Source organism: Notolepis coatsorum (genome assembly GCF_963971535.1).
Source record: "Notolepis coatsorum genome assembly, chromosome: 18".
In the NCBI taxonomy this organism is placed as follows: domain Eukaryota; kingdom Metazoa; phylum Chordata; class Actinopteri; order Aulopiformes; family Paralepididae; genus Notolepis; species Notolepis coatsorum.
The window spans coordinates 50,086,500-50,102,549 of NC_140182.1; the positions used below are offsets into that span (position 1 = coordinate 50,086,500).

Genomic DNA, 16,050 nt, shown 5'->3' on the forward strand with positions numbered 1-16,050 from the left:
AAACGGAAGACCGTGGGGTCCTCAGTGAGTCAGAGCAAAGCGCTCGCTATTACTCATATAACTAGGGTTATAGGATAACCTTCGTTATATTTCGTTAATAGCTTACGCTTTGCTCTATTGGAACACAAGAGCTGAGCAGAGCGTAAGCCCGACAGATGCACCCGCTGAGGTCCCCTACAACCATCAGAACCGGGGAGGATCCGGGCCCCCCCGCCCCCCCTAGTGAGGGACGGGAGGGAGATCGGACCCGACTGTGCGAAGAGGGTTTAGCGCGATGGAAAGGCAACGGAGGAATCCCTGCTTGGATCCGGCTGTTCTGCGGGGCCGCAAGCCTGCGCAGCCGACCCCGCACAACTGACACACCTGAGGCTTGCGTCACGAGACACCACCCACCAGCCCGTCGGTCCAACTGCACAGCCGGAGCACAACGCCGGCGGGGAAACTGCTCAGCGACGCGTGCCCCAAATGCAAAGCGCCGGTGGAGGTCAGAATGGATCATCATCCTCTAGACTCTCCGGTGGTGACGACATTGTCCTTTCTTTCTCCCGTAAATTAGTGAGAGAGGGAGAAACAAAATACAATGCCAACACAGCTCCTATTGTGAGGGCTGGCCCAGTTCTGCGCGCTTCCAGGTACCAATTACCATCACGCACCTGAAGGGAGTTTCCAATCAGCGCGAGGGGAGCCCTTTTATACACGGGGTTCTGAACATTCAGTGTCGGGTAGTTTTGCTTGCCACCAGCTGCTGCTTGTTCCTCTTGTGTTGTTTCTCCAGTACGCCCTTGGAAGTCGCCGCTGTTACCTCTCTCTGCCTCCGTGAACCCGTGCCTCGTATTACACTTTGCCTTGGTGAGTTTTTGGAAGTCTATTTTTTGATGCTCTGATTTCCTAATTTTTTCCTGGACTAAAGACCTTCATTCTGTTTTTTGTGTGTTCTTTAACACTGAAGAAGTGTCGCTTTGTTTTGGTACTGGACTCCGCTTTGTTACTGGACTGCCTCGTAATCCCTACGTTCTATTAATGACATTCTCCGTTTTTCTGTTCCTCCCCGAGTGGATATTCAATAAGCTGCAGAGCCGCAGAGCCGCAGAGCCACGGAGCCAACTCTGCTCTGGGCAGAGCCGCAGAGCCGCAGAGCCCTACTCTGCTGAAGGACATTCCCCCGGAATGCTTTTACGTTCTTTTTTGCTTGTTTCTGTTTGTAAATAAATACGCCCATTGTTTTTGGCTAACTCTGAACTACCTGTCTGTGTCGTGCTGTTGGGGTTGTTTACAAACCATAACACCTATAACTAAACTAACTACTTTAACACTAAACTTAAAGCGGTGCTATGACACAGGCTTCGGTGGTGAAAATAGGGAAGGAGCTGTGGTGTGGCCATGACCCCGCTTATATAGGAGCGGATGTGGGAGTGGTCAGGCAGGTGGGCAGGTCGTACACGTGGTGAACATTTTCATTTTAGAATATGATTAAAGGGATAGTTCCAATAGAGCGAAGCGTAAGCTATTAACGAAATATAACGAATGCAATTTTATTTATTTTTTTACTATACTGTTGTTACTGAGAAATTGTAAAGATTGTACATGTATTTTTTTTTATTAATCTAAAACAAAATACTGGCAGTAGTATTATAAAGATTTCAGAATATGTCAAATTCATACCCTTTTGAATTGAAAAGCATGTGTTGTATACAGAAAAAAATATGTTAAACTACGCTGTAATTTGTATAGAAAGATCGATTACCATTAAATATCATTATAACACAAAGATTTGAAAGACATCACATATTTTTCCCATACCGCTCTGCCGTAAGTTTCAGCAAGAAAATGGAGGATGAAAACAATGCAAAACAACAAGAATAAGGAATGAGAACAGCTTATTTTGCATAATGTGATGTAATAAATTCTCAGGCAGGAATCACAACACTGAAAGCCTTTCCGTGTTAAAAAGGATGTATTTTGTTGCATTGGACCGTGGCCGCTGATTAAACACCCCCTCTTGGAAGTTTCCCTCAGCTTTAAGCTGCCGGAGCTGAGGCAATGATGACCTATTGGCCAATTCTGTTTTACTTTGACCTAATTGAAAAGTTGCACGAGAATGATTTAAATGAAGCAGCACTCTGCAATAACAATTTTCTTTTCCTTGTCTGACATGTGATTGAGTTACAAAGGAGAATGTATTTGCAACAGGTGCCCCTAACACATTACAGGCATGAGGGCCTCCATGTCCACCCTCAGTAACCTCCCTGTGCCCCGAGCCCAGAGTCTGCCAGGGAAACATGACTCCTATTCACACACTGGCACACTGCTGGTGCCTTCACAGCCCCTATTGGTGCAACTCTGACAGTTTGTGTGTGTGTGTGTGTGTGTGCGTGTGTGTGTGCGTGTGTGTGTGTGTGTGTAGATGTGTGTGTGTGTGTGTGTGTGTGTGTGTGTGTGTGTGTGTGTGTGTGTGTGTGTGTGTGTGTGTGTGTGTGTGCGAGCGCGCGCGCGTGCATGTGTGTCTGTTAGGGTATGCGTTTCTGCATATAATATGTGCACGTAATACAAGCATTACTGTACATTGTTTATAATTTTATTTAGAAATATATATATATATATGATTAAATAAATATATACTCACAGTACTTATAGCAACAAAGTAATAAATGTGTCACACGTCATATTAGCTAGCATTGGCTAACATTGCAACATAATAATGGACATAACAGCATTCACCTTTCAGCCAGCTGCAAGACTCTTCACACTGTAGGACTAAACAATTAATCAAAATGTTATCTAAATCGCAACATGGTCTAGTGCAATATTCAAATCACAGAAGGCTGCAATATTTGTTAAAAGGCTAAATGTGAATGTCAAAATACCATTCTAAAGTATTGTGGTGTTGCAGAGATGCCCCTGCCTTCAAATCCTATATCCTCCAGAAAACCTCTTTGTTTGGTACAGATCCCTGCAAAAATCACACCATGATCATTTAATGTTTTTCAGTGAAAATGAGAATAATGAAGCAAATATCATCATTCCCTCCAATAACATGAATCATATCACAGTTGCAACATCAGACAAAATAATCACAATTAGATGTTTTGTTCAAAATGGTTCAGCCTTACTTCACAGTTCACATCATCACATCAGATGTGTCAAGTAACAAGTGAAACTTGAAGCATGGTTGGTCAGTATCATCAAATAATGATTTATGATATATATTTATGATTTATAACTTCCTATTGTCGGCCAATCACTGTCTTACTGGGCAAGCCTTGAAGGTTTTTCAACCAATCGCTGTCTTAGTGGGCAAGCCTTGAAGGTTTCTGAACCAATCAGCTGTCTTAGTGGGCGAGCCTTGAAGGTTTTTCAACCAATCAGCAGTGCCTACTCTTTAACTTTTGCTTCTTGGAGCAAGTTAATACATCTGGGGGCGTGGCTTCTCCTGGCTGAATTCTCTGCAAGCAGTTTTTAACTCCTAAATGGCCAAATTAAATGAAAGAACAACTATACTACTCGATCATAGGGCACTATGCATCATAATGTTAGTACTGTTACATATATCTGTAATGTCCTCTGTAAAATATTTAGTTTTATTATAATTAGCAGTCAATATAGTGTGTTATATTACTAATAGGATTGGTGAGAGCAATGAAGTAAGAACTAGTATCTCATAGATGTGTCTCACTGTTAGTCCTGCAGACAGAGACAAGAGACACATGAGACGATGTGAGGAGGACTTTCACCAGAACATCCTCACTAAGCTGGAATTCATTAACCTTATGCACCCGATGCTTTATCCAGCTGCATCACAAGGTAAGGAATTCATCAACTCAGATAAAGACCCCTGTCTCTATAATGTGATGAAGTAACACATAATAATAATAATAATAATAATAATAATAATAATAATAATAATAATAATAATAATAATAATAATAATAATAATAATGATAATGATAATGATAATGATAATAATAATAATAATAATAATAATAATAATAATAATAATAATAATAATAATAATAATAATAATAATAATAATAATAATAATAATAATAATAATAATAATGATAATGATAATGATAATAATAATAATAATAATAATAATAATAATAATAATAATAATAATAATAATAATAATACTAATAATAATAATAATAATAATCACAATAATAACCATTCTCGTCTTGTCTTATTCAGGGCTACCAGAACAGATCATGATGAACCATGAAAGATATGCTACTATAGATTGTTTTACATAATACATAATACACAAACACTTAATACCATCTGTGTTCCTCACTCTGAGTCTATCACTATGTTGCAATGTGACCCCACTGTCCGAGTCACATTGTATTGCATCTAACGTAGCCTTTTCTGGCAGGCCTAACTGGAAGACTTACACAGTTCTTCCTTTATTATTATTATTATTATTATTATTATTATTATTATTATTATTATTATTATTATTATTATTATTATTATTATTATTATTATTATTATTATTATTATTATTATTATTATTATTATTATTATTATTATTATTATTATTATTATTATTATTATTATATATATTTAAATATATATATATTTGGAAATAAAATCGAATCCCTTTTATCGGTTTGATATAGTCCACTTTCTGTGCTGTCAGAATTCCTGTTCAACATTTGTGTATTAATTGTTTTTATATTGGGATTTTGTCAGGTATTTGGAACCAAGCAAGGGGTCCTTGTCCATCATGAGGTCATTGCGTGGAATTGGTTGGTTTCCTGCTCCAGTGAAGATTCCGTGTTGCTGCCGGACAGGTAACTTGCAACGCCAGGCCGCTGTACAGAGAAATGAAGGTGGACATTGGTCACCAAACGTCCTCATGCTCAGCCCAAGTGTCCCTGTCATAAAACAGCTCCTTCAACATGCCTGCTGGCTTCGCTGAGGGGGTAATAATACAGCATGGCGTCTCTACCCTGTGCATACATACATGTTACAGTTTTCTTTTGTTGTTTGTTTTTACGTTCAACACACTTAAACCAAAAATAAGTTTTAGTAAGTTAAGTTAAAATAAGAAGTGGATGTTACGCCTTTAAGAGTTAAGAAACTTGAAACCTTGTTTGCACAATCAGTGCAGCAGCTCTCAGCCGCCAAAGTGTCTAGACTAGCACATGATGGTAGTCAGCCAATGGCACCATCGCTCTCCTCGGGGGCCCCGTGTGTGTGCGTGTGTGTGTATGTGTGTGTGCGTGTGTGTGTGCGCGTGTGTGTGTGTGTGTGTGTGTGTGTGTGAGGTAGAGGGGAAAAAAGGAAAAAGGGAGAGAAACGGAGAAAGAAAGGGATCAGAGCAGCAGTTTGGCTAGATCTGAGTAGGGAAGCAGGAGTGCTATTCAGCCCCGGGATTCATTCTTTTCTAGCTTCAGCTCACATGGATATTTTTTGGATTGTAAAAGAAGTACACGGAGACGTTTAGAAGACGACAAGGATCCTGACTTTTTAGAGCATTTTCTTGGGATTAAATCGCCTCGAAGCACCTCATTCATGCTCTCTTTACCGGGTTAGAAGTAGATCCGAGGGGTGTTTTAAGTCCGAAACTGCAAGGCTACGAGTGCGCGAGTTTAGGCTACATTACTTTGGTTGAAGGCTACTCGTTTTGGATTTTATTACATAGTTTATTATGTTATGTTATCATGTACACTACGTTTGCTATCCGCTTGTAGCGAACATATAAACAATTCATTCCGCAACGATCCTGGATAACGAGTAACATTTTTGCCTCACGAGCCTATTTTTACAAGATAACAGGCCAAATGAATGCATTTTGATTATCATGTTGCAATGCATTTATCGCGGAGTGTTGTTGTTATAGATGCAACAATATAGCCGTGAATCTAATGTTGCGGTTTGGTTACTGCTCATCAGTCGGCTGTGCATACATTGCACGGCATTCAACGGACATTAATGTTGTTCGACGACCACAAACGTATCTCTAAAACTCGGATATCCGAACAAGAATAAAAACAACATAGATTTTCAAATTGTCGTATGTTCAGGACGAAACGCTCAGGTCTTGTGCGGCGACTCTGGAGAAGCCGTTTGATTCCAGATAAAGAGGGGGAAGATGGAAATGACAAAACTAGTGAGGGCTGTAGGGACGATCTGTTCGGCAACAACCCAGAGAAAATTCCCAAAACGGAGCTCAGACCGATGACCCCTAGCGGGTCGCCTGTAGGGGAGTTGGGGGGCGTGTGTACCCGGAATCCCGCGGAGGGCAGCAGCTTGGGGGTTACTTCGGACCAAGATGGGGGTGCTATGTGCGTCCAGGAGCAGGGGAGCCCTCGTTCCATGCAGGACAGTGAATGCAGGACAGTGACGTGCTGTTTATTTAAAGACCGGGACCACGCAGAACTTCGAGGTCCAGAGACTGTTCAGGGTAGGGACCCCGGGTCGTGTCACTTTGTGCTTAGGAGCCTTGGACCACAGGACTGTTCTCCTGAGGCACAGGAGGCGATGCCACGCACGGTGTTAGAGCAAGAACTCAAATCGGCCACATATTCTCTTTTGAAAAGGCTAAAGGAAAAAACGCTGGATACCTTACTGGAGGCGGTCGAGTCCAGAGGGGGGATGCCGAGCGACTGTGTTATGGTGTCCCGGACAGAGCTGAGGTTGGGCGGCCATATGGCATCCCCACAGCTGCTTATATGTAAACTGTACCGTTGGTGCGACCTACAGCACACGGCCCAGCTTAAACCGCTCTGTGAGTGTAAGAGCTTTGGGGCCCTGGACAGTCCGACAGTATGCTGCAACCCCTATCACTACAGCCGACTCTGTGGGCCAGGTAAGGACATTGCCGATGATACTCAACTACACAACACCATGTAGCCAAACTGTTATGATCCGAAGTCAATGAACTTCTCGGTTTTACAACATCCAGCTAGCTCTTTATCTTTATTGATACTCTAAAGATACTGTGTGCAATATAGGCTACTGAAATGTTGCAAATATATATATTTTTAAAACATTTTAAGTCTCACCTTAACCAATCGCCTTTCAAATGGATGCAGAGTAACTGAAAAGGGCATTATTGAGAGTTAGAGTTTTCAATTTGGCACAAGGGTGAAGGGCCTTGAAATCTTCTCAGAAAAGTCTTAATCCATAGGCCTGTTTTCACTCTGTTTATCTTCCTCTCACAGAGAAGGTCTGGGACGCTTTCTTTGGTAGTTAATGATTGCTGGTCATTCTTATAACAAGGTGAACAATTATAACTTGGCTTTGGCCATTATAATGTCTGGGTAGATTTCAGAGACAACCTTTGGTGACAAGGTTGGATATTTACATTCTCAGATGGGTTTAATTGTGGGATTTCTGTTATAATTATATTCATTACAGTTTGATTTTTTTTTTTTTTTTTACAAAAACTATTAGCAAAATATATCCATACATTATCATAATTCTGTGGACATAAGTCTTACAGATAACAAACATAGTAACTTGTGTTTGGACTTGTTTTGACCAAGCCAAAGGTTAGGTACCTGCTACAGTCCTACACCTGCACATCCCTCTCACATTGGCCTACATCAGGAGGTCCCAAAGACTGTTTATTTGGGCTCTGCCACAGTAGTTTGAGCTCTTTGTGGGCAAAGGCCTAACAATATCAACAATTATATCCATGGCATTTTCAGTTTTCATGACTGACGTCATTGATGTTAGTTTTGCAGTGGGATGCACCTCAAAGTCTTTGTCGTAGGCCTGTCCTCATTTCTTTCAGGGTTAGTAGCAGGTGAAGAAGAATGAGTCATTTTAAACCATGATTGTTTCTTACACAAGGGATGCATTTTTCTTGTTCAGCATGGGACCCAGGCTCATTGAAACATATCACCAACATATTACTCGCCGTTGTCATGTAGGGGCACCCACCAGAAGAGGGCCTGTGACCCGTTTTGGTTTTGGGTCCTCGACCCATAGTTAAAGAAACCAGGGATTAGACTATGACAGAGGAGGTCAGTTAGTTAGCCTTTGGTTAGTGTTGTGGTGGAGGAAACGGTGAGCTGAAGCTATCTGTTACTGGACCTCGCTGACCTATATTAAATGGACTAGGTTTTGGCAGGGCCGGCCTGTGATTTGGCAAACCTTAAAAGTTGGGCCAGTCGACCCCGCTGACCCGAGGGCAATGTGTGGTATCGTGTGTAAAGATGCACGTCTCAGTATGTCTCTCCTCTTCACTGGCACCGGGCTGGATCTCAGTATGTCTTTCCTCTTCACTGGCACCGGGCTGGATCTCAGTATGTCTCTCCTCTTCACTGGCACCGGGGCTGGATCTCAGTATGTCTTTCCTCTTCACTGGCACCGGGGCTGGATCTCAGTATGTCTCTCCTCTTCACTGGCACCGGGCTGGATCTCAGTGTGTCTCTCCTCTTCACTGGCACCGGGGCTGGATCTCAGTATGTCTCTCCTCTTCACTGGCACCGGGCTGGATCTCAGTGTGTCTCTCCTCTTCACTGGCACCGGGGCTGGATCTCAGTATGTCTCTCCTCTTCACTGGCACCGGGGCTGGATCTCAGTATGTCTCTCCTCTTCACTGGCACCGGGGCTGGATCTCAGTATGTCTCTCCTCTTCACTGGCACCGGGGCTGGATCTCAGTATGTCTCCTCTTCACTGGCACCGGGCTGGATCTCAGTATGTCTCTCCTCTTCACTGGCACCGGGGCTGGATCTCAGTATGTCTCTCCTCTTCACTGGCACCGGGCTGTATCTCAGTATGTCTCTCCTCTTCACTGGCACCGGGGCTGGATCTCAGTGTGTCTCTCCTCTTCACTGGCACCGGGGCTGGATCTCAGTATGTCTCTCATCTTCACTGGCACCGGGGCTGGATCTCAGTATGTCTCCTCTTCACTGGCACCGGGGCTGGATCTCAGTATGTCTCTCCTCTTCACTGGCACCGGGGCTGGATCTCAGTATGTCTCCTCTTCACTGGCACCGGGGCTGGATTTTCCATAACATTCACGTTCACGAGGGCCAGCTGGCTATGACAGGCATCTCAAAGTCTAACAATATCAGAATTAATAGTGCATGGATGTGAGAAATTGATGTGGCTTTGGCCCTCTCGTCCTTCCACAGTAACCCTAACCAGATACTAGATATTAGTACATATCTCACGGCCATTTAAGCATGTGGGTTTTGGATTCTGAATAGATTGTCTTCAAAGGAAGGATATGGGGAAACTCTCCCCTGTGCTGAAGTGGATGAGAGACTGTGCTGTATTAGGTGAATTGTAGAAGGGGGGGGGGGGGGGGGGGGCTTCAGCTTGTAGTAGACATAGCTCACATGCGCTCATGCGTGTCCCGATAGAACGGGTATTTCTTTCATCCTATTCAAGAAAGGGGCCTTCGAATCAGAACCTAAATCACCCGTTTTGACATTACCTGTAAGTGGGGAGAGTAGGAAATAAGGCATTAACAGATTGATGAAGTATCACAGTCAGCTGCTCAAGGACTTTGGTCTTTTGAATGAAACATTTTGAAATATATAAAACATATATATAAAACAAGAAGTTTACTAACAATTATTCTACCTTTGTTTGATTCAAAACATGGCTACAAATAATTAACCGTATATGCTCCTGTTTCATTTTCACAAGTTGGTAAAGCATACCAAAGTCCATAATCTTAGACAAAGAAAAGAATAACCTTAAATGGACACACAAAAAAACGTTTTCCCTTTATAGGCATTATGCTTTTCAAATGAGATCAGTTTCAAGTTGCACTTTTAAAAGCCCTTTTGTCCTAAGGAGGTCCCCTCATGTTATTTAGGTGAAGGAGTGGTGATAATATACAGTTTGCATACTACTGGCGCCAGACTGACTAGCTGTGTGTATCTGAGTGACTGAGTTCAGATCCTGGCAATTACTGCCGCCGCTCTTAAAGGACCCGCTGCTATTATGCTTTCTGCCTCTCCTCTTCCCTGTAGGCCAGGCCACAGTGTGCTCTCCTCTTCCCTGTAGGCCAGGCCACCGTGTGCTCTCCTCTTCCCTGTAGGCCAGACCACAGTGTGCTCTCCTCTTCCCTGTAGGCCAGGCCACAGTGTGCTCTCCTCTTCCCTGTAGGCCAGGCCACAGTGTGCTCTCCTCCTCCCTGTAGGCCACAGTGTGCTCTCCTCTTCCCTATAGGCCAGGCCACAGTGTGCTCTCCTCTTCCCTGTAGGCCAGGCCACAGTGTGCTCTCCTCTTCCCTGTAGGCCAGGCCACAGTGTGCTCTCCTCTTCCCTGTAGGCCAGGCCACAGTGTGCTCTCCTCTTCCCTGTAGGCCAGGCCACAGTGTGCTCTCCTCTTCCCTGTAGGCCAGGCCACAGTGTGCTCTCCTCTTCCCTGTAGGCCACAGTGTGCTCTCCTCTTCCCTGTAGGCCACAGTGTGCTCTCCTCTTCCCCGTAGGCCAGGCCACAGTGTGCTCTCCTCTTCCCTGTAGGCCAGGCCACAGTGTGCTCTCCTCTTCCCTGTAGGCCAGGCCACAGTGTGCTCTCCTCCTCCCTGTAGGCCACAGTGTGCTCTCCTCTTCCCTATAGGCCAGGCCACAGTGTGCTCTCCTCTTCCCTGTAGGCCAGGCCACAGTGTGCTCTCCTCTTCCCTGTAGGCCAGGCCACAGTGTGCTCTCCTCTTCCCTGTAGGCCAGGGCACAGTGTGCTCTCCTCTTCCCTGTAGGCCAGGCCACAGTGTGCTCTCCTCTTCCCTGTAGGCCAGACCACAGTGTGCTCTCCTCTTCCCTGTAGGCCAGGCCACAGTGTGCTCTCCTCCTCCCTGTAGGCCAGGCCACAGTGTGCTCTCCTCCTCCCTGTAGGCCAGGCCACAGTGTGCTCTCCTCTTCCCTGTAGGCCAGGCCACAGTGTGCTCTCCTCTTCCCTGTAGGCCAGGCCACAGTGTGCTCTCCTCTTCCCTGTCGGCCACAGTGTGCTCTCCTCTTCCCTGTAGGCCAGGCCACAGTGTGCTCTCCTCTTCCCTGTAGGCCAGGCCACAGTGTGCTCTCCTCTTCCCTGTCGGCCACAGTGTGCTCTCCTCTTCCCTGTAGGCCAGGCCACAGTGTGCTCTCCTCTTCCCTGTAGGCCAGGCCACAGTCGGTGTGCTCTCCTCTTCCCTGTAGGCCAGGCCACTTTCTTTACAGTTTTTCTTTTAATTTATCCAGCCCTGTTCCTGTTCAGCGCTAAAGAACAAGGGTTTATCTTTCTGATCTTAAACAAAGTTAAAAACAAATTATATATAAAAAAAAATAAAGCTTGTTTTCATTATATTCCAGTTTACTACTGTATATGTTTCACAACTCTGTTTACTGATTGTTATTCGCTGTAGATGTTGGGAAAAGTATTTTACTTTGGTGATACTATGGAACTAACTTTAATGATGAACAATGTTTTTAAAGTCTATCATCATCAATCGATAATTAGGCTTAGAAATGTTGATGTTAAATACATTTTTGGATATTTTTTGTTTTCTAAAATGGATATGAATAGTTGTCAGTGTTTGACTCATTTGCTAATGCCTCTGTTATATATGATTGTTTACCTTCTCATAGCATGTATTAAGGCTTTTTATAAAGGAAAGTCTAGTTAGGCCATAACTAATTGGACTCTTAATCTATAACAAATATATATTTTGTAATTGCTCAACAACAAACGTTGACTTCATATTACAGTAGTGTGAAACTTGATTTAAAGTACTTGGACGTGGAGCTAAGAGCTACAAAGGGAATGGAATGGTGAGATTACAATAAAAATACAATTACAATCGCTTCAATATCTCACCTTTGCCAGCAGCTGAATACACCATTAGTACTTACTACATTAGTAGTATCTCTTTGTTTGAGGCAATACTTCCCGACTCCCTATCCCGAATTTCCCCAAGGGGATCAATAAAGGAACATCTTATCTGATACTTCCAGCACCCTTTGTGTTTACATTTTATTACAGAACATTTTGTATTACACGCTGAGAAAAGCACCTTGAGGCAATTTAATTAAAGTGTGATGTGCTCCTAGATAGAGAAGTTTGTATATTAGGTATAACTGCGTTTTGAGAGTCTCACGTATGTGGAGCAGGGATATAGATGTTTTATTTTTTTACGAGCAGTTCCTCCTTTGTCTGATTATTGACATGACCTCTTCTGTGTTCCAGAGTCACCCCCACCCCCTTATTCACGGCTTTCCCCTAACGAAGAACACAAGCCACTGGGTAAGCAACAGACACAGTGATGATGAAATGTAACGCACGTTGACCTCACTTTTACAGTCACAATTTGCTTTAATGGTCAAGAGTGTTTTGAGAAGATATAAAAGAGTCATTGTTAACACTTTGAGAGCCCATCACGTGATAACACGTGTTATCAGCCCACCCCCTGAATGCCCACCACGACAATTAGCGTGTTATTTTTTTATTTAACCAGCCCCATCAGGAGCTCGGATGTGAAAAAACCACCCCCTATCGTCTCCCAGATGGTAATGCACCCTTTTGGAATGGACTCAATGAAAATGGGTGAGAAAAGAGAAATCCGGAATCCACATTTTACTTCTCAGGCGTGTAACCCGAGCCGATCGGATTCATTGTGGACCATCAGAACAGCGTGGAATATGTGTTTACAGTATGTAGCGTTGGATTAATAAAAGCGATAGATTTTTGGAATGGCGATCAGGAATTGGAATGATCTTTTTGGAGAACATCTGATCTGAGGTAAGGAATCTATTTTACAAGTCTTGGGATAATCAGAGTTGTATTCGCTGAGCTCTCAGCGTTCGCCCTATGTGTGTGTGTGGGCGATGGCTTTGAGGAAATCAGAGAATCGATTTTTCAGATCGCCTATATAGCGTGCATACGTACACATATACTATCGATAATCTAGCATTTATTTGAAAACTATTCATAAATGGGCAGAAAAATGACAACGTTCTAGAATATTCCAGTACAGGGCGTTTATCACAGAATCTTTTTATTTTCCTTGAAAACGAGGGCTTTTCAAAATGCTATAAAAACGGAAATGAACCGATAAAAAAACAATCCGCTTCGACAATGTTGACTGGAAAACGAGTCATTGATAAGCGACGGGCAGATTAGACACATAGCCATAATTTAAAACATAGATTAGGTGTTATTAACGCTAACATTGAAGTGGATGCTGGGCATTCAAGCACTAAATCGTGCGCCCCCTGCTGGCACTGAAAGTGTTAAGACACATCATTTGAAATTACAATGGCACAATTCATCATGATTTACCCATTATTCCCAATAAGACATTTGTAACCTGTACAACAAAGCCAGCAGAATGGCCCCTCTCTGGTTATGTCCCCAGCTCAGATGGCGTACGAGGGGGAAGAAACGGGAATCAAACAACGTGAAGAATTTTAATGGCAGTAATTAGGCACAGTGACTGGGAATCTGTGCAGTAGCTTTGAGCAGAGACTTAGGCCAGCAAGTGGCACAATGTCAACATGCCAGCCGGAGACAGTGTGGGTTGTCTGTGGTTTGGCCCGCTGGACCTCTGGAGCCTGGCTGATAGTTGGTGGGTGCGAGGGGGGGGGCTGAGTGTAGGTGGGGAGAGGCTTGGAGGGCTTCATCAGGTACAGCTCTGTGGATTTGTATCATCATCCACAATAGCTACATAGGACAAAAATAAAAAAATAAAATTTGAAAGAAAATAATTATTTCTATCTCCTAAACAAAACTAAGGAAATGTTACTTCTTTATCTTTTTCTTGTGAAATATCTAAAATCCATAGAAGGTTCCCGTGTTAGTTTTTCTCCAGTGAGAGATGCTCTCATTGTTCTGATGTTGACAGAGGAGTGCGAGGCAGATGGGAACGCTGACGTACATGTTGTTCCCCCGCAGATCTGTCAGACTCCACATTGTCTTACACTGAAACGGAGGCGGCCGGCTCACCAAACGTCACACTGGGGGAGTTCTCAGGTGGGTTCTGTTCCTTCGACAGCTTCTTCAGTGAGGATAGACGGAACACTGCACGGTGGACCGCAGGGCTACAGGTCCTGGTGTCAGATATTTCATCTCAGCGTTCGTTTATTCTCTACTCAGTTTTGGGTATAAAAGGGAGAAACTGGAGAGCAGTGTTTGTTGCATTCAGAGACACGATTCTTCTTCGACACAGCACAGTATTTACTCACTCCACGAGCAGATTAAAAACAACCGATATCTCAATCCACATAACCACGTAACGAAGAAGTAGTTTGTATTCTGATCAATCTTTACTGGATTATGAGCGACCGAAGGAGTGTTGATGTTGGGAGCGATGAAAGAACTACTACTACTGCTATACTCGGGACCGCCCGGTGTTCCACAAGCTCCCTGCTCCGACGCCACGCATCACTGTACGACTTTCTTCCGTTTCTTTCCTGGACGCGGGTTTGTGTGTGTCCGCCGTTTGTGTGTGTCGTGTGCATTTCTGTGCGTACACAACTTTAAGCCTGAATAATGGGTAACATGAATCACAGTCTTATCAAGAGTTTTCTTTTGGCTTGAGCAGACGGCACATGTCACACATAGCTGGATTTAGAGGGTAATAAGTTACAGATCTGGCAGGGCTCTATCCAAGAGTTGCATCATCCCGCTTTGGCTTTGAAACGGTTAAACCGTGCTTAGCGAAAAGAAAAAATAAAGTGTTTTCTGGCCGCTCCGTTTCACCGTCGGTATATAGAACCGGCTGAACGCACAAACTTAGCAAGGTAATTTGGTTTTGATGTTGTGCTTTATTTCTCCTCATTAAAGGCCATTAGGAGCAGTGCGAGCTGTTGAGATAAAGGTTTCATTGTGAGCTGCAGAGGTTCAGCGGGGCGTGTGCATTGGCCACAGAGCCCAGCCTCCCCTCGACTGTTTTTCTTTCAGAAATATTTGAGTGGGATCAAACTGTAATAAGATCCAAGCTCGCTCAGAAACGCACACAAGCACACATACTTGCGCGCGCGCGCACGCACACACACACACACACACACAACTAGCTGGGCTGAAAGTGGGCTGCGGGGAGGGGTGGTCTCGGGGAAGTGAGTTGCTCCTGTGAATGGGGCCACACCAAAGGAAGCGAGCAGAAACAGTCCTGTCCTCTGATTTGAAATGAAGCACTCCCTTCTCATGGCATAGAGTCAACACCCCCCCCCCCCCCTCCCCGCGCTACAAACTCGGACCACGGTCTGCGCGCACGGTATCGGGTTCATGTGCGCCGGGGAATCAGAGCCCTCGTTTTCGGGGGGCTTGCTGGAGCAGCATTTCCTGTGCTGGGGTCTGCCACAGCTCAGGAGTCCTGGGCTCTGAACGGTTGACATGGTTACCTGGCAGTGAAGGATTGGGTCGGGCCCCACGGCCCCCCTCCTCCCCGGTACATATGCTGTCACCACCTCAGCACGGACCGGCGACACTCCCTGAGTCAACAAATGAGGGGCTTGTCAGAGCGCGCACCACAATTCCTCAGAGACTGTGGTAAGGAGGGAGGATCTAGACATGCTAGGCTTTGGTTTCTTCCCAACTGTGCTGCCGCTCGCATTGGGCCAAGCCGGATCATACTCCATACGGCTCTCTCTCCGAGAGGGTAGGTGACTTCTGGGAGGACAATGTCTTGTGAATTAAAGGGGTGTTGGTTTCATGTCTTGTGAGCAAATCTGTTTATCCCAGTTCTTGGTCTCCGGTCGTGAAGCTATGCGTTTGGACAGTGTCTGTGTGGCGTCCGGAGGTTTAGGTCAAGTGTGTCTCTGATAATGGAGAGAGTCCACTTTGAATGAAACAAGTCCAACAGCGCCTGGCCAGTGAAGTACATTCTCTCTACCAGGAGTGTCAGCCATAGTTGTTGTTCCTCAGACTAGTACCATCATAGGACTCAGAGCCACAAGATCTTCTGTTCACCAATAACACATGGACCTGTAATGGTCAGATGATCCTGTTTAGAGCCTATTGCTGACCCAGAGCCGACATGGCCTGTTCTTCCCCCTTCCCTTCACAGAGCTGACTGCTGTTCGCACACATGCCTGTGTAACCAGAGTTCTATGTGGACTAAACTCCACCCTCTTGCAGGAACAAGTAAATCTCTTAAAAGCGAGGCT

The 16,050-nt window shown here is 44.5% G+C and overlaps 1 protein-coding gene across 2 annotated transcripts in view; it reads left to right on the top strand.

Moving 5' to 3' along the window:
- The first annotated feature begins 5,310 nt into the window (after positions 1–5,310).
- The window catches only part of smad6b (SMAD family member 6b), a 33,380-nt gene continuing 22,640 nt past the window's right edge, over positions 5,311–16,050 (top strand). The window contains exons 1-3 of one of the 2 annotated variants that reach the window (XM_084334892.1): positions 5,311–6,814; positions 12,134–12,190; positions 13,838–13,915. In XM_084334892.1, coding sequence (XP_084191018.1) covers positions 6,022–6,814; positions 12,134–12,190; positions 13,838–13,915 — 928 coding nt within the window. In that variant the 5' untranslated portion in view covers positions 5,311–6,021. The remainder of the gene's footprint in view (positions 6,815–12,133; positions 12,191–13,837; positions 13,916–16,050) is intronic. The other variant, XM_084334893.1, reaches the window with a different exon arrangement.